General features: G+C 39.8%; 1 protein-coding gene across 1 annotated transcript in view; it reads left to right on the top strand.

Moving 5' to 3' along the window:
* Nucleotides 1-3189: 3189 nt before the first annotated feature.
* The window catches only part of OGA (O-GlcNAcase), a 29056-nt gene continuing 12998 nt past the window's right edge, over nucleotides 3190-19247 (top strand). Inside the window, exons 1-9 of the mRNA XM_027062915.2 lie at nucleotides 3190-3829; nucleotides 7695-7746; nucleotides 8177-8274; nucleotides 9894-10024; nucleotides 11546-11717; nucleotides 14043-14141; nucleotides 14986-15270; nucleotides 17464-17622; nucleotides 18085-18698. Of these exons, the coding sequence (XP_026918716.1) occupies nucleotides 3631-3829; nucleotides 7695-7746; nucleotides 8177-8274; nucleotides 9894-10024; nucleotides 11546-11717; nucleotides 14043-14141; nucleotides 14986-15270; nucleotides 17464-17622; nucleotides 18085-18698 (1809 nt within the window). The 5' untranslated portion in view covers nucleotides 3190-3630. The remainder of the gene's footprint in view (nucleotides 3830-7694; nucleotides 7747-8176; nucleotides 8275-9893; nucleotides 10025-11545; nucleotides 11718-14042; nucleotides 14142-14985; nucleotides 15271-17463; nucleotides 17623-18084; nucleotides 18699-19247) is intronic.

Below are 19247 nucleotides of genomic sequence, written 5' to 3'. Positions count from 1 at the left end.
GGTATAGAGATGGTCTCTATGTTTTAGGGTAGATTCAAGTTTTTTTTTAATTTTTTTAATGTTTTATTTTTTATATTTGAGAGACAGAGACAGAGAGCAAGTAGGGGAGGGGCAGAGAGACAGAGACGGAATCTGAAGCAGGCTCCAGGGTCCGAGCTGTCAGCACAGAGCTTGATGCCGGCCTTGAATTCACGAACCATGAGATCATGACTTGAGCCGACGTCAGACACTTAACCGACTGAGACATCCAGGTGCCCCAGGTAGATTCAAGTTTAAAGGAAGCTGAAGTCTGTGGTTGAGTGAGGTGAGAAGTATCCCAGAGCCAAGACACATAAATGGGTTCAGAAAAAAAAATCAGTAGGTTGGCAGTCTGATATTTTTTTTCCTGGCCGCTGGTTGGATTCTGAATGTTGTCAACTGCTCCATCTCAAAACACTCCTTTCATGGGGCGCCTGGGTGGTTCAGTTGGTTAAAGTCTGACTTCTGGCTCAGGTCATGATCTTGTGGTTTGTGTGTTTGAGTCCCGCACCGGGCTCTGTGCTGACAGCTCAGATCCTGGAGCCTGCTTTGGATTCTGTGTCTCTCCCTCTCTCTGTCCCTCCCCCACTCATGCTCTCTCTCTGTCTCAAGAATAAATAAATAAATAAATAAATAAATAACCACTTCTTTCATGCCTTCCAGTATTTCATACTCTCCTGATTTTCCTCTTACCTTTTTGGCCACTGCTTCTTAGCACTCTCTTACAAACTCATCCTTCTCAACTGGAATTCTAAACGTTGAGCCCCATAGCTCAGACCTGAGTCTCTTCTCCAAATCACATCCAGTCCCATGGCTTTAAATGCCATTTATATGCAGATAACTCCTAAGTTTATATCCCCAGAATTCTCTTCTGAGCTTCAAGATCCATATCTTCAACTGCCTACTTGACATATTCATATGGACCTGTAATGATCAAACTTAACATGTTCAAAATAGAACTTTGATTCATGTTTTCTCAGTCTTCCCCAGCTCAATAAATGACGTCATCTACCTAGTTGCTCAGGTTAAAATTTAGTAGTCTTGGGGCACCTGGGTGGCTTGGTTGGTTAAGCATCTGACTTTGGCTCAGGTTGTGATCTCACAGTTAGTATTTGAGCCCCGAGTCGAGCTGTGTGCTGACAGCTCAGAGCCTGGAGCCTGCTGTGGATTCTCTGTGTATGTCTCTCTCTGTCCCTCCCCTGCTCACACTCTGTCCCTCTATCTTGCTCAAAAATAAACATCAAAAATATTTTAAGAAGTAATAAAATTTAGTAGTCTTCATTTCTTCCTCTTCCTCTACTCCTTTATTTTTTTATTTTTAAAAAGTAATCTCTATGTCCAACATGGCACTCGAACTCTCAGAACTCCCAGGCTCTACCAACTGGGGCAGCTGCCCCCTCCCTCTATTCTACTGCCACCACCAAAGATGCACCACAGCTCTACGTTTCCACGGCTATTCCCTAGGCCAAGCCACTATCATGATTCACTCATAGATTGCTACTTATTCTTCTATCTGGAGTAGCCTTTCCTTGCTGTGGTTACTCTATCACATCATTAGATTTCCTCCCTTTATAGCACTTATTACAAACTGAGTCCCTGTGTATGTACTGAATTTGCTATTGTGTGTTTCTCTAACCAGAATTTAAACTGAGTGCAGAATTTAAACTGAGAATTTAAAATGAATGAATGTATCTCATTCATTCCAGAGGTATTTACCATAGGCCTACGAACCTCTGGTTCCTGTTGTAGGTACTAGAGGGTAGAGATGTGTAGCAAGAACTTCCCTTCAAGTTTGAGAGGTGCAGATCTGGAAAGTGGATCTTGCCTGGGCCGTGGACCCCAGAGTCAGAACAGTAGATGAAACTGTGGCTGACTTGATAGCAGTTGCCACCGCATGAGGCAAAGGGGAAAGTGTCATGAGACCAAGGGCTGGGGTCAGCTGGAATGATAACCCCAGATCCTCCAAGGATATCTAAGAAAATGTTTGCCTGTAACCCCCATCTCAATGCTCTAAGACTAAAAAGAAGAGGGACTATGAGAGCTAAGTTGGGCTACCGCTGAAGGAGTTGAATATGAGACCAAAATGTAAAACGGACGATACTAAGTAAGTCTTCATGATCAGAATGAGCGTGAGCTGCTCATTTCACACACTTCGCAAGCTGAGACAGATCTCTCAACCGACTAAACAGCGCCTAATGACAGGGCTACAGGGAACTCTGAGCACAAACAACAGCAAGAGGACCTAAGCCCATCTAGGGCCCAGGGAAGGATTCCTTAAGGAAATGATATTTATGCTAAGGCCCAAGGGATCTCAGTTCTCCCTTAAACACAGTTCACATTCTCCATTCCCAAAGATGCCAGGCCTTTTCAACCCTTGCTACACTTGTACTCTGTTCCATAAGCCTGGAGTGCTCTCTTTCTTTGCTTCTCCCCTACCCTAGCTCCTACTCATCCTTTACGTTCCAGCTCAAAAAGCGAAACCATGGCTGCCACCTCTCTCCAAAGGAGGATTAAGTCAGTCCCTCCTCTGGGGTCCCGTAACATTTGGGCACACCGTGCGGGCATTGTGTATGTACTTGCCTGTCTCCATCGCCATACTGTGAGCTCATAGTGACCCAAGAGCCCAGCAAGTGGCAAGCTCAATTAGTGTCTGCTGAACGAAGGAATGAACGAAAGACTTAATTTTTAAAGGGATTAGCGCCAAGCTGGGGGTTGGGGAAAATGATTCAAGGCAGAGGGGTGAGCTGAGCTCCTTGGAATGTTATCTTCACAGAACCGATCCTGGGTCAGGGTGATGTAATGAGCCAACCTATTAGAAGAATCTCAATAGAAAATAGGTCAGTTTCTTCGTATCTCTTTAAGAACTAGAGGCTTCGTTCCCGCGCTTGCGCACTGAAAGAGTAAACACCTCTCTTTTTCATCCCCCTTCCCCATTGCCTCAACCGGTTGCAGCCTCCTCCCATACTCCCCTTCTTCAGCAGGGGTAATGGTCCGTTCCAGGGCGCCTGCCTTGTCCTAGAGGGTGGTGAGCACAAATGGTACATTCCATTGCCCTCATTATCTCCCGCTTTTCGCCTCTCCTCTGTTCTATTTCCCCCTATCGAATGAAGCGCAATAGGCTGGCCCAAAAGAAGGCGGGGGAGTCGGGCTGAGGGGACCGGTCTGAGCCGGTCTCCAGCGCAGGCGCAGTGCGGATAAACAGGAAGCGGGCGGTAGAAGCAGCGGTGGTGGAGACCTAGGGGCTTTGAGGGGGAACAGCGGAAGAGCTAAGATTATCGGGAAGCAGCAGAAGCTAACTGCGACCAAGAAAAGGAGGTTTGGCTATCTGCCTCCAGAGAACGAGAGGTCGCGGCCTCGCCCTCCGCTTGGGCTTCCGGCTCCCCAGCTTAGGCTGAGGCAGCGGCTGACAAAGGGCTCGCGCCGGTGCCGCCGCCCTTCTCATCCGGGCATTCGGGTCCCTGCGGAAGGGAGGGGGAAGGGCAGAGGGGGAGGGGAAGGAGCACGAAGGGCGCGCGCTTGGAGCCGAGGCCCTTTCCAGGGCTCCGGGCCGGCGGCCCAACGGACGGAGGCCGAGGAGGACCTACAGAGGTGGCGGCGGCCGGGGGCAGGAGGATGGTGCAGAAGGAGAGCCAGGCGGCGCTGGAGGAGCGGGAGAGCGAGCTGAACTCCAACCCTGCTGCTTCCGCGGGGGCATCGTTGGAGCCGCCAGCAGCTCCGGCCCCCGGAGAAGACAACCCAGCAGGGGCCGGGGGAGCAGCGGTGGCTGGGGCGGCAGGAGGAGCTCGGAGGTTCCTATGTGGCGTAGTGGAAGGTGAGCGCTCTGGCGCGGGCTGGGCGAGAACGTCCTCCTTCCCGTTCCGTCCCAGTAACATTCTCTGCTCGTGTGGGGGATACTTTAGGAGGCTCTAAAAAGGTGTCACTCTTTGGGCCCTGAAACTTGATCCTGTTTTGGAGAGGGGAGAGGCGATGGTGGGCAAGTCTTCTCTCACGTTGTTATGCAGCGTTGAATTCCCCTCTGGCTATTAACATGCCTGACCCCACCCGCCTTGGGCTGGAGCCAGGCTTGGCTCCTGCGGAGGCGGTAGTAAGGAGCCTAGTGTTAGGCTCTGAGTTACAAGTCTTTGTACCTTGGGATCTTGTTCCGTAGGGTGGTCTATGTTCAAATGGAAAAACGTGTATAGTCCTGCTGTCCTCACCCGTGGCGGGGGGGGGGGGAAATAACATCCACACGGATGTGCTTGTTGTACTCCGGGAGCGAAGAGAAGCACAGTGGAGCTATGATTTTACAAATTCCCGTTTGCTTAGATTTTTTTTTTTTTTTTTTGTAGTCAGTCCCTGCCCCCCACCCTTTGAAGATTCTCTTGCAGCCTACAAAATTGTCCTTTGCCAGCTGCTGTGCTTTGGCTCTAGGAGATGAAGCTTTGACTTAGATAGTATCAGGGGTACAGAATTTTAATTTAGGAGCTGCAGAAGAGGTTTAAAATGTTTTTTTGACTTTCTCACTTCCCATTTAAAAAGAATGCAGGATTTATTTAATTATTTAATTTGATTATTTATTTTTGTCGTTGGGGAAAATGACCTGAAGATTGTACCGCAGTTTATGAATATAGTGAATATTCAACCAAATATTCTGTGGAAGCATGAGTCAGTTGCCTTATTGCTGTTTCCTTGAGTACAGCATATATTTTAATTTTCTGAAGTCTTTTGGCCTACTTAGAGTTTCCTAGTTGTTTGCTTTATTAGTTCTTTCCTGTATGTAATGGGATGCATGGGAGTAACACTGTGTAAGAATTAGTTGTTACAAAAGACCAAAAAGGTATGGAGAAGTAGAAAGGTTTTCCCTACACGTTGAGAGCTTCAGCTTTTCTAGTGTTGTCAGCCTACAAAGAGTGTTTATTTGAAGGGTGGGTCGTGGTTGTGGTATTTTAGATAAATTAATTGGAGGAGAAAACAGACTACTATGTAGCTACAGTAAGGAGTGAAACAGTTCTGCAGAGTTAAAGGTCTTGTAGAATTTGGGGGGAAGACAGAATGGAAAGCTACTTATGTATTTGGAGTCCATGTTTGTGGAAACATGATTGCTCTGTGTGACTTAATCTGTTGGTGTATTTAATTGGGCTTGTTTGCGTGCATGGAGATTCTAGAAAAAGTCTATTTTGTCATCAGGGATCTTTGGGTGGAGGGTTGAAGAGTGCTGGAGGATATAGAAATTTTAGAGCTAGACGAGAGTGAGGCTAAAGAAATTTTGTCTATTACATCTTCAGTAATTATGGAGAAAAGCTTGTGGTTTAAGTTGGTTTGTTTTTTCAGAGTAGTACTGAAAGGGAACTACTCAGAGAATAGAGTTGTCTGTTATCTATTGTTCCTCCTCCCTCCATACCTCTGTATTTTTTTGGTGACTGAGCACCTGATTTTTTTTTAAGTACTCCTAAGTTGGTATTCCTAAAATGAATGAAGAAAGGAAATAACGTAGGGATTGGCAGGATTCCTTTTTAAAATTTTTCTTTCCCTCACAAATCTTTGTTGGTTGTAACTTGCATAATAGCACTGCTTCCTCTTTGTGGTGCCAGTTAACCAAAACCATGAACCTGACTCAGAGCAAAGTTAGGGCTTCTGAAGATAAAAATGTGTCTTTTATATATTGAAGCAACTCTAAAGGAGTGTTTAATGCCTATTCCTTGGAGAGAAAAATGATAATGCTAAATGTTGTAGGAAAGCAGTAAAGACGTATAAAATTTACCTAATGTTAAAAAATTTTTTTAATTCTTTAAATGTTTATTTGAGAGAGAAAGCGTGCACGGGGGAGGGGCAGAGAGAGGAGGAGACACACAATCAGAAGCAGGCTTCAGGCTCTGAGCTGTCAGCACAGGGTGGTTTGAAACCACGAACCAGGACATCATGACCTGAGCCAGAGTCTGACGCTTAACCCACTAAGCCGTCTAAGTGCCCCTAAATTACTTGTAAGAAGGTAACTGAATTATTGATGGAAAGTGCTGCAGTTTCATACATAGTATGCAGTGAATTTTTGTTTTGTTGTCTTTGTCCATGTTTGCTGTGCAGAATAACCATCGTGTCTAGAGACGAGTTTAATACGTTACAGAAATGTCAGTTTTAGGTAGTCTTAAGTAGACTGTGTGTTTTTTCTGCGTGTGTGTGTGTGTGTGAGAGAGAATAGCATTTTATGTTCATAATATGTTAACCATCTTCATGGTACTCCTGAGGGGCTGTTCTTCTCTCTCTTTTTTTTTTTTTTTAAATTTTTTTTAAATGTTTATTTTTGAGGCAGAGACAGAGCTTGAGCAGGGGAGGGGCAGAGAGAGGGAGACACAGAATCCGAAGCAGCTCCAGGCTCTGAGCTGTCAGCACAGAGCCTGACGCGGGGCTCGAACTCACAGACCGCGAGATCATGACCTGAGCCACCCAGGCGCCCCTGTCCTTCTCTCTTGCAGGTGATTAGACCGAGACGGGTGGAAAATAAAGGTTAGGCAAGCTATAAGGTGTGATTCGCACACAGTGGAGCTGCAGGTACCAGTTTGGTGCTTATATCAGGACTGAAGTCATTCCTCTGCTGGTTTGTTTCCTGCATTATGCACTACTAGTGATTTACCTCCCTTCTGGGACAGTAGAGCAAGTCACATTCTTGCATTTCCAGTTGTTCAAACCTTTGCTCTGGAATTGAGACTCCTCAAGAGTTTCCTTTTTGGGCCAGTTCCACTGTTGAGTTTGCTGTGAATATAGTTTAAGGCATTTTTGGTCCCTTTTATTGTATCAGGAACTTTAAAAAAAAAATAAGGCGATCATAAAATTGGTTCAATCAGATTCTTTCCTAATTCTGTTCCTGTTTTTTTCCCTACTTTTTTTTTTAAATCTCCCACTCTAAAGGCAATTCAATTCCTCTCTCAAGTAGTAATTGTTATTATTAGTGGTTTGGGATTACTTTGCTTCCCCTTCCTCTATTGTAAGATTGAGATCTTTTAAAAAGTTAGGTTTAGGAGTACCTGGGTAGCTCAGTCTGCTCAGGTCATGATCTCAGGGTTTGGTTGGTGAGTTTGAGCCCAGTGCAGGCTCTGCTGACAGCTCGGAGCCTGGAACCTGCTTGGGATCCTCAGTCTCCCTTTCTCTCTGCCTCTGTCTCTGAAAAAATAAACATTGAAAAAAAAAGAAAGAAAGAAAGAAAGTTAGGTTTAGGGGTACCTGGCTGGCCCAGTCAGAACATCTAACTCTTGATCTCTGGGTCATAAGTTCCAGCATGGCATTGGGTGTGGAGATTATTTTTAAAAAGTTTTTTTAAAGTTAGGTTTTGGGATGCGTGTCTCCCTCTCTCTGTGCCCCTCCTCTGCTCATGTTCTGTCTCTCTCAAAAATAAACATTAAAAATTTTTTTTTTAAATATTGCATAAGTAATAAGTGTTAATGGTAGAAAAATAAGAAAATTTACCTAAATAAAAGGGGAATAAAAGTCATTTTCTAATATCACTATCCAGAGACACCTTAATGAGTTTTTTTTTTTTTTTCCCCAAAGACATCTTAATATTTTACTAAATATCCTTTGGATATATTGTACACACTTTTTTTCAGAATGGGATTATATTGTATGTTTTGTAATCTGCTTTTGTCAATAAATTGTTTACCACATTTTGAAACTTGAAAATAATTTCATTCTTACTTTGAATCTAGGATTTTATGGAAGACCTTGGGTTATGGAACAGAGGAAAGAACTCTTTAGAAGGTAAATTTTTTACTTTGTGAAGTAGTCTTAAACCATCAATATTTCCTTTTATTTGAAGATAAACTAACACTGAATAGGCCATATGAATTTTGATGATTTCTCAGTTGCAGAAGTCATTTGACCTTGGTCTTTTACCTTTCCTTCACCTAGGCCAGGGGTTTTCAAAGTTTCTGGGGAAGCTGAATAGGTTTTGGGCTTTATCTGTGTCATTCAGAGCTATTGTTTTTATTTAAGACTTTAATTTGTTGGCATTCCTTATAATATTTAATTTTTTACAATTCCGCTAGATTACAAAAAGGTTAAAAGCTGTTGTCCCAGAATATTACTAGCTTTTTAAGAGATGGAGATGCTCCAAGGAAAGGAAAAATTTGGGATTTACAGCCTTTACATGTTGCCTATTTATACATATGTAATTTTCTTTCCCCTTAAGGCTCCAGAAATGGGAATTAAATACATACTTGTATGCCCCAAAAGATGACTACAAACATAGGATGTTTTGGCGAGAGATGTATTCAGTGGAAGAAGCTGGTAATCTTTTTCTTTTTAATCCATAAATTCAGAATATGGGAAGAAAAGAGCTGTAACGTACATTATAAGAATTTTATTAAATATTTCATTTTCTCTTTGTAGGTCGTTTCCATTTTTATTATCTGGTAAATTCTGTGTGAGTTAGTGTAGATTGAAAGAAGTACTCATGTTGGCCGGCCATGGTGTGATTCATGGTTATGGCAGTCTGACTCCCACCTGTTCTGTAATCATAAATTATACTGTTTAACTTCTGTCAGTGGTTGAAACAGTGGGCCATTGAACAAAGAGGTACTAAAGCAGGACTAGGCCTGGGGCAGGGCAAGTGAGATGCCTGCCTTGGGTACAAAGTTTAAGTAAGGGACTCCAAAAAAAATCAGTGATGAAGATAAATAGTATCTTATGCAAGTTTTAAACCAAGATTAATGCAAAAAAAAAAAAAAAATCCATGAGCAAGATACCAAAATTTTAAGTAAAGACAGGATCAGTATTACTGGTCCTTTTGCTTCAGACTCAAGAATGGCTTGGTCTTGATCACTTGATTACTTGGTTTTGTCTTTATTTAAAATAAAGACCTCACCCTAGTCTAGGCTTATACTGAAGTGAAAAGCCATCACAAACTATCCTTGTTATGTGTGTTCTTAATGTTAAGTTAAATACATAAATACATAGTAAATACATAGTAAATACGTAGTAAATACATAGTAAATAGAGTAGGACATAACAGAACCTCCTTATAAATTAGACAAGTGGTGCTTTTCTTTGGGGACTTACAAACGGGGAAACATTTCATACTTGGAATTAAAATGGTACACATACGTAGCTAATAAGATAACTTGGTTATAGAGTGCAGCCAAAACACTGAAAGCAGAAAGTTTTCTTAAATTACAAAGAATCAATTAAAATGTATCCCATCTCCATCTAGTGTTTTTGTTTACTACTCTATATAATTTAAGTGTGTGTTCAACCTAATTATTTTTTGGGTGCTGGTAATGAAATTTTATGTGATCAATAATCAAAATATAGTCAAATGACTATCTTGAGATACCACTGAAAGTTATGTAAAGATAGGTCTACTGGTGTATAGAATAGAATTTAGTTTTACTTAGGAAAATTGTCACATTTTTAAAACTTCAGATTTGTAATGAGTATTTTCTGTAGTTATAAAGACAAGGATTGTTAAGGCTGTCACTTAACCCTGGTTGTTAAGAACACATTTTTCTTTTCTTCCAAATTATAGAGTAGTTATATGTAGATTTTTTTATATAAGAATTGCAGTTCAGAGATTGCAAAAAATAAAAACCATACATCTCAAACAATGTAGGAAATAAAAATGGCTTATGTTCAGTAAGAGAAGTAATGCTTAATTCAATATTTCTGAGAAATGGCAATGAAAGAAAGAGAATGCTTTATTGATTTTAGGGTGACATTAAGCCACATGAGGTTTGTGGCATTTTGTATGACTTATCACATTGGACATGACCAACATGTAAAATTTCAGGGATTTTTCCTTTCTTGACCTATCGTAAATTGGAGAAAATGACCTCTTGTCTTTAGTTGAAAGGTGAAGGTTCTTTTAGTTTTCTGTGCTACATTCTAAAAACGTGGACTCTCTTCTTCAGAGCAACTTATGACACTCATCTCTGCTGCACGAGAATATGAGATAGAGTTCATCTATGCTATCTCACCTGGATTGGATATTACTTTTTCTAACCCCAAGGAAGTATCTACATTGAAACGCAAACTGGACCAGGTAGCTTTACTTTTTCATTATTATTTTCATTATTTTCATTTTCATTATTATTTTCATTATTATACCCCTGATTCGGTATACCGGAAACAAAGTTTTCTGAGTTGCTTTTAATAATGTTAAAAGGACACCAAATTTATACTTCTTTGCTTCTGTACAGTTTTTTTACCTTCATGCTTTTGATAGAGGATATTTTCTAACATGAGTCAAGAGAGCTTTATTGGAGGTACCAGTGCTTCTCAGGCTTTGGTTTGCATAAGAACTGCTATAGAAGAAATGCTTAGAAGTGATGCTTAAAAAGTTGCTAATAGGGTTCATTTCCAGAGATTCTTAAACTAACTTGGGGTGGAAATACAGACTTGGGAGTGGGGACTTACTTTAGAATTCAGGTTGTCCAGGGGTGCCTGGGTGCCTGAGGCCATGATCTCACAGTTGTGAGATTGAGCCCTGAGTCAGGCTCCGCAGTTGGCCTAATCCTTCTTAAGATTCTCTCTCTCTCTTTCCCTCCGTCCCTCCCCTGTGCATGTGATATCGCTCTTTCCCTTTCTTTCTCAAAAAAAAGGAAAAAAAATTTAAAAAAAATTCAGGTTGTCCAGAATCGCATTTTGAGAAGCTCTGTATATTATTGGGTACTTGACTGAATTTGTGATTGAGGTTAATAGAAACAGGGTGTTGTAAGTGCCTTTACATGTAATATGTTAATATGGACAAGAGGTATAATCCAGTCTCCATATGGTTGACTGGTTTCCAAAGATCAGAAGGAAAACAGACTAGGTAAACAAGTAAGCTATTGGTAAGCCTGATTGGAATCTAAATTCTGCATAACATAAAAGCCGCACATTTTTTCTGGTAAAGTAAATTTGCTGATACATAATACATATATATGTTTGCGTGTTTCTTTAGGCAAAGGTTTATATTATTGATGGCATTAAGATGGTAAAAAATTTAATAAGGAGGTTTAATTTCCATGAATATGCTTTTTAAGAGGTTATCTCCCTATCTGATCAAATACTATGTTCCTTCTGATTCATGGACTAGTTAGGTTTATGTGCAGAGATTAATTAGGATCAGTGTGTCTTTGGGACTAGAACAAGCCTAGGTTTTTCATCTCTTGAGTTCACTTACTATTTCTGTTTTTCTGTCTGTCTGGTCTTCTATAATCAGCAGCCAGGGAGGTAGGGATAGGCCATATCGTTGAAGCTTTGTTGGAACATACTGCATTCAAACTCAAATGAAAAATGGGTTCCAACTTGTCTAGCTGTTTAACATAGAAAATGTAAAAAAAATTGGTGTGGCTTTGAACATTCTACTAAGAAAAATGTTTGACTTTTAGATAGAGCTATTAAGTGTCTACATTAATATTTTTAATCCTATTTTTTATGTAAGCTCTGTGCCCAGTGTGGAGCTTGAAGTCATGACCCTGAGATCAAGAGTTGCATGTTTTACGGACTGATCCAGCCAGGTGTTTATTTACTTAAAAAGAGCTGCTAAATCATCTTTTTTTCCCCCCCCTGCTTTTCCTAGGTTTCTCAGTTTGGGTGCAGGTCATTTGCCTTGCTTTTTGATGATATTGACCATAATATGTGTGCAGCAGACAAAGAGGTATTCAGTTCTTTTGCTCATGCCCAGGTCTCCATTACAAATGAAATTTATCAATACCTAGGAGAGCCAGAAACTTTCCTCTTCTGTCCCACAGGTATTGTATATAATAGCTTTATATTTAACTAGACTTCTTGAAATACATCATTTTCAAAGAACTATATACGGCCTTTATTGTGTTGTCCCCTCTCCCTTTGGTGTATAAAAGTAGGAATTCTTTTTCTAGAAGACATTTCTCAAGGTCCTACACTTGAGAAATTTTAGGGACTAATAAATGGCAACTGAACAGGCAAAAGATTTCATGTATTTTTTAGTACTGGAAGTGTATGAACTTTACATTTTCAGGATTAAAGGAAGGATAGTATTATCAAATGTAAAACTAGGAAACAAATTTACATTGCTTTTAACTTAGTCACTTCTCATTTCCTCCTACTTGTTCCTTTTTTCTGCCTATGCATATCTGTATCTTTTTTCACTCCTCCTACTTCCATCTGGGCTCTTCTGGAATTCCAGGACTCAGCATAGAAAACTTGCTAAATAACGCCCCCCCCCCCCCCCCGCCCCACTTTTCCTCTCTCACCTTGCCTCCCTGGTTCCTTCCATTGATAATGTATTAGCCTCTCTTAGTTGCCTTTCAAAATTAGGCTTATAAGGAATTTCCCATTCTTTTTCAGGAAGAGATAAATAAATTTGTTCTAAGAAATTTTGTCTGAATTATTTAACTTTGTGTATATGTCTGAGAATCCTGTGAGCCATGAACCTTATCTCAGAGGTCTGATATAACAGGAGTACTCAAATAATGTTTAATAAGATTATATTGGGAATTACTTAATTCATTGCAAATTACTATTTGTTATTTTTTAATGTTTTCTTAAATGTTTACTTTGTTTTAAATTTAAAATTACGCTTTATTATTATTTTTTAATTTACATCAAGTTAGTTAGCATATCGTGCAAATAATGATTTCAGGAGTAGAATCCAGTGATTCATCCCCTACATATAACACCCAGTACTCATTCCAACAAGTGTCTTCCTTAATGCCCCTTGCCCATTTAGCCCATCTCCCTACCTACAACGCCTCCAGCAACCCTCAATTTGTTCTCTGTATTTAAGAATCTCTTATGTTTTGTCCCCCTCCCTGTTTTTATATTATTTTTGCTTCCCTTCCCTTATATTCATCTGTTTCATATCTGAAATTCCACATATGAGTGAAGTCATACGGTATTTTTCTCTAATTTCGCTTAGCATAATACATTCTAGTTCCATCCACGTTGTTGCAAATGGTAAGATTTCATTTTTGATTGCCGAGTAATACTCCATTGTATGTATGTATGTATGTATGTATATGTATGTATGTATGTATGTTTATGTATGCCACTTTATCCATTCATCTGTCGATGGACATTTGGGCTCTTTCTATACTTTGGCTGTTGTTAATAGCGCTGCTATAAACATTGGGGTGCATGTACCCCTTCGAAACAGCACATCTGTATCCTTTGGATAAATACCTAGTAGTGTAATTGCTGAGTTGTAGGGTAGTTATATTTTTAATTTTGGGGGGAACCTCCGTACTGTATTCCAGAGTGGCTGCACCAGTTTGCATTCCCACCAGCAGTGCAAAAGGGTTCCTCTTTCTCCGCATCCTCACCAACATCTGTTGTTGCCTAAGTTAATTTTAGCCATTCTGACAGGTGTGAAGTGCTATCTCATTGTGGTTTTGATTTCTGTTTCCCTGATAATGAGTGGTGGTGAGCATTTTTTTCAGGTGTCTGTTTATCTGGGTGTCTTCTTTGGAAGAGTGTCTATTCATGTCTTTTGCCCATTTCTTCACTGGATTGTTTGTTTTTTGGGTGTTGAGTTTGTTAAGTTCTTTATAGAGTTTGGATACTAACTATTTGGTATGTCATTTGCAAATATCTTTTCCCATTCCATTGGTTCCCTTTTAGTTTTGCTGATTGTTTTCTTTGCAGTGCAGAAGCTGCAAATTACTATTTAGTTGCAGTTGAGTCTTAATAACATGGCGCATAATACTGCATTTTGTCTGTTATGATATTGTCAATTCATTTTGTTTGGCCTCTAATTGTAAGAGAAATGTAGCCAATTCAAAGTATGTAGAAAATACTAAACATTCTAATTATTTCTTTAGTAAACTTGTATTTCTAATGACTGTAGGATTATAAGGATTGATATGTATTATTGGGGGAAGAGTATCAGATTTTATGAATTGATTCTTATTTTTATTTTTAATTGATTCTTTAGTAAACTATCCACTTGAGTTTAATTCCTTTGAGATACGACTTGGAAGCTCTTTATCATTTGTATGAAAAGAATTTAGAATTGGTAGACATTTTTTCCCCCCATTTAAAAACTCGTGACCATTTCACTCCTAACTATTTTACTTAATTTTCCTTTTTACATTCAGAATATTGTGGCACTTTCTGTTACCCAAATGTGTCTCAGTCTCCTTATTTAAGGACTGTGGGTGAAAAGCTTCTCCCTGGAATTGAGGTGCTTTGGACAGGTAAGTCTTTAAGATTTATACAGTAAAACTTTAGTTAACTAGAACTTAGAAATTGGTTTTTCTGGTTAATTGGATACTTTTTGAAAACAACTTTAACCAGAAAACTTTGTTGTTAAAATTCCCTTTTATGAAGTATACATTCTTCATTTAGTATAAAAAACATCTTTAAGGATTTTGCAGTGAATCTGAGTATCAGTTGCTGATAAATAATAGATGTGTAGGGAACTGGGCTAAAGAGTATTGATCTCAGCCATAGGGGGAGAGTGTTTTATAAAATGAAAGCTATCCTGCCGAATTGACAGTTATTAATCAACAAGCTGTATTATAATGGAAAAAATTGTTTACATGAAATTTTTTTTTATGTTTATTTATTTTTGAGACACGGACAGAGGTGAGCAGGGGAGGGACAGAGAGAGAGAGACAGAGACAGAATCTGAAGCAGACTCCAGGCTCTGAGCTGTCAGCACAGAGACCGGTGTGGGGCTGGAACTCCTGAACCTTGAGATCATGACCTGAGTCAAAGTTGGATGCTTAACTAACTGAGCCCCTCGGGCACCCCAACAATTTGTTCCTTATAACATACCAGTTTGAGGAAGCCTGCCCAAACCTTAAATATCCATATCTTTTTACTACTAATTCCATTTCTAGAAATCTGACCTGAGGAAATATTGGGGAGGGGTTGGGTAAAACTGAACACTCAAAAAGACATGTTGCTGTGTTACTTTGAAAAGAAAAATTGTCAGAAAGTACATAAATAACAAAATACAATAAAAAATTGAATTCAGTATATTTTGAAGAATCATGTTTGAGGGTCTTTTAACAAATGGTTGTCATTATTTTCTAGGTCCGAAAGTTGTTTCTAAAGAAATTCCAGTGGAGTCTATTGAAGAGGTTTCTAAGATTATTAAGAGAGCTCCAGTAATCTGGGATAACATTCATGCTAATGATTATGATCAGAAGAGACTATTTCTGGGCCCATACAAAGGAAGATCCACAGAACTCATCCCACGGTTAAAAGGAGTCCTTACTAATCCAAATTGTGAATTTGAAGCCAACTATGTTGCTATCCACACCCTTGCCACTTGGTACAAATCAAACATGAATGGAGTGAGAAAAGATGTAGTGATGAGTAAGTAGACTGCTTAATCCTTGACCTTGCGGGGAGACCTGGGGTTAACTAGAGCTATTGTCAAGTGCAGGTTTATCATCAAAATTTAAGAGATTTTTTGAAGTATGTTGTTTAGTCCTATGAGTGAGGTGTATATGTGAGAGAAGGAGGGATCAGAGGGCTGAGTGGCTTTGGACAAACTACTTAACTTCTTGGCCTCAGTTCTTTGCTCCCCCCCCCCCGCCCAGTTCTTTACTTTTAAAATGTGACTTTGAAATCGGAGCACTAGACAAAGTTTTTTAGTGTTCCTGTTATTCCTGGAATTATTCCCAATCAATTTATGTTTTCTGGTGATTTTTATTAAATGGGGTATTTTAGATCACTAGCTGTTACCTGAATTACTTCATATATCATTTAGATTTCAGCTTATATTAATGGAACATATTCTGTGTTGTCATTTTAGACATTGGCTTACTGATTTTTTATTCATGAAAAATTCCCAGTTGAATTTCTAAGTAAGAATGCTGGCTAGTTGTTTATTCATTATATTTAAACACTTAGTAAGATTTGGCAAGTGCACCTTCCTGGCACTAAAGATGCAAAGAATAAAGTAGTCCCCGCTTTTGAAGAACATGGTCTGGTTTTGGATAAAGCATATAGGTGACTGTGCTGTTGTTTGATAAATGCTGAGGAAATTGTTTACAAAGTGCTGTGGGAACACAGAGGAGGGAATGATTATTTCTGCTAAGCAAAAGTGCTAAGAAACCATTTCCTAGAGGAGAGGATACTTACGAGTATCACAGTATGAGTAGAGGTGCCGGGCATGAAAGGGTTGGTGGACGAGAGATAAAAGCGCTGGACATTGAAAATTTGAAGTTATCTGAATTTGGGCTCATTTGGGGGTATGGGAATGTCACATCATGGTACTTGGGTATGGTATGTAGTCATATAGTTGTGTTCTCTTTCTCAGTTCTGTACTCCTTCCACTTCTGTTTATTGGATTAATGCCTCCCTTTAAGGCTCAATCATTGTGGACCACCCCCTTGAATTAAAAAAAAAACCAACAAAATATAGTCTCAGTTCCCTCTGGGTACGTGGCATCTACCTCCTACCGCTTTTAAGGCAGAGCATGAAGCACATTGAGTGGTAGCCAAACTGGGCCATGTGCAGGGAAATATGAAGGAAAGCTAAGAGTAGAAGGTTTTGGATACTAAGCCAGAGTTCAGACTTCATTTTCTCTAACACTATGCTGGTTTAGAGTTTCATTATGTGCTTATTTATTATCTGTGCTTAATATGTGGGTTCTCTATTGGTTTTTCTCTTTCCCCCTCAATATACTTACTAATTTGCTTGTATGTTTTCGTAATGATTTTCCCATTAATTTATAAGCCCCTCAAGGGTAGGGAATGTTATCTTTATGAAAATCTTATGCCTTTAACTTCACATTCCCAACGATTGGCACTCTGAACATTTATGACTGACTTTTCCAGTGATTCTAAAATTAGTGGCTTTAAAAATTTATTTTCAAAATTTATTTATTTGATTTTTTTTTAGAGAGAGAATGCAAATGGGGGAGAGGGGCGGAGGGAGAGAGAGAGAATGATGCATCTTAAGCAGACTCCATGCTCAGTGCAGAGCCTGAGGCTGGGCTCGATCCCACGACCCTGGGATCGTGATTGGAGCTGAAATCGAGTCAGATCCTCAACCAGCTGAGCCACCCAGAAGCCCCTGAAATTAGTGTTTTGTATTTCATTTGCGATTTTACATTAAGCAATGCATTTACAATTTTTTTGGGGGGGCGTATTTATTTTCAGAGAGGGAGCGTGTGATGTCAGAGGGGCAGAGAGAGAGAGAGAATATTCCAAGTAGGCTCCACACTGTCAATGCAGAGCCCGATGTAGGGCTTGAACTCAGGAACCATGAGATGATGACCTGAGCCGAAGTCTAGACCCTTAACCAACCGAGCCACCCAGGTGCCCCTACGTTTAGCAATGCATTTAGATGACTTATAGGTGAAGTGGTTCAGTTAAGGGTCTTGGTTGTGTTTGTGTTTTTATGTTTAAGGTTTGTTCATGTTCCTGTTCCTTGTTTCTCCAGTTGTACTGTAACAACTGGTGTTTTGCATTTGTTCCTCTCACTTGTCAGGAGGCTTTTGTAATCAAAACTGTTTTTTGTGTTTCTGTTTTTTTTTTTTGTTTGTTTGTTTTTTTGCAGCTGACAGTGAAGACAGTACTGTATCGATCCAGATAAAGTTAGAAAATGAAGGCAGTGATGAAGATATTGAAACTGATGTGCTCTATAGTCCACAGATGGCTCTAAAGTTAGCTTTAACAGAGTGGTTGCAGGAGTTTGGTGTACCTCATCAGTATAGCAGTGAGTTTGGCCCTTTGTTGTAAGGGGGTTTGGGTCACATGGTTGAATCGTAAAGTAAAGAACATTTTGATGTTCCTACCATAGGCCCGTAAAACAAAGTAAAATTTGGGAAGGGATCTAGAGAAATAAGGTTTTTAAAATCTTAACTTTTGGTCTGAGGTAGCTTTTATCATGATGGAATGCTAATTTGTTTTAAAAATGTTTTTTCTGGAATAATTATTTTTACATCTAGATCTTCAGAAGAGAAGATAATACATGTTGGCATATTTAGGGGATGTTTATCATTTGTTTCTTTCCTCTTTCCTCCTTACCTCCCTGGGGTTTAGAGGGATTGCACTTTTCTCAGGGCTTAATATTTGGAATCTCAAATTGAGGTTAGAGATACAATAAGAAAACATTTCTCTAGATCTGATTTGTTCTGTTTCTAATTCTGATTATCTTTGTGGCAATTTGTTTTTGTAGGTAGGCAAGTTGCACACAGTGGAGCTAAAGCAAGTGTAGTTGATGGGACTCCCTTAGTTGCAGCACCCTCTTTAAATGCCACAACTGTAGTCACAACAGTTTATCAGGAGCCCATTATGAGCCAGGGAGCAGCCTTGAGTGGTGAACCTACAGCTCTGACCAAGGAAGAAGAAAAGAAACAGCCAGATGAAGAACCCATGGACATGGTAGTAGAAAAACAAGAAGAAACAGATCACAAGAATGACAATCAAATACTCACTGAAATTGTTGAAGCTAAAATGGCTGAGGAATTGAAACCAATGGACACAGATAAAGAGAGCATAGCTGAATCAAAATCCCCAGAGATGTCTATGCAGGAAGATTGCATTAGTGATATTGCCCCCATGCAGACTGATGAACAGACAAACAAGGAACAGTTTGTGCCAGGTCCCAATGAAAAGCCTCTGTATACTGTGGAACCAGTGACTTTGGAGGATTTGCAGTTGCTTGCTGACCTGTTCTACCTTCCTTATGAGCATGGACCCAAAGGAGCGCAGATGTTACGGGAATTCCAGTGGCTTCGAGCAAATAGCAGTGTTGTCAGTGTCAATTGCAAAGGAAAAGACTCTGAAAAAGTGAGTATGCTTGATTTATATCTGCTTCTCTAGCCTGGGTGCATCCCCATGCTGATGATACGACATCTTAAATGAATATATTGGTAACTAGTAGAAAATTGACCACATCTTAGAATATGCTTTGAAAGTGGTTTTGGATTCCAGTACATAGAGTTCCATAGTTTGACCTTATAGTGAAAAATGAAGGAAAGGCACAGTTGATTATTTCAGAAATACTTGTCCGTTTGGGGAAACACAGACTGTTATTGCTTGTCTAAAGAGTTTAAGCCCACATTTGCAACTATGTGGATGGAACTGGAGGGTATTATGCTAAGTGAAATTAGTCAGAGAAAGACAAAAGTCATATGACTTCACTCATGAGGACTTTAAGAGACAAAACAGATGAACATAAGGGAAGGGAAACAAAAATAATATAAAAACAGGGAGGAGGGCAAAACAGAAGAGACTCATAAATATGGAGGACAAACTGAGGGTTACTGGAGGGGTTGTCGGGGGGGGGAATGGGCTAAATGGGTAAGGAGCATTAAGGAATCTACTCCTGAAATAATT

Source organism: Acinonyx jubatus, chromosome D2 (assembly GCF_027475565.1).
Source record: "Acinonyx jubatus isolate Ajub_Pintada_27869175 chromosome D2, VMU_Ajub_asm_v1.0, whole genome shotgun sequence".
In the NCBI taxonomy this organism is placed as follows: Eukaryota; Metazoa; Chordata; class Mammalia; order Carnivora; family Felidae; genus Acinonyx; species Acinonyx jubatus.
Note: the sequence above shows the minus strand (reverse complement) of the source record. Positions and strands in the feature narration are given on the sequence as shown.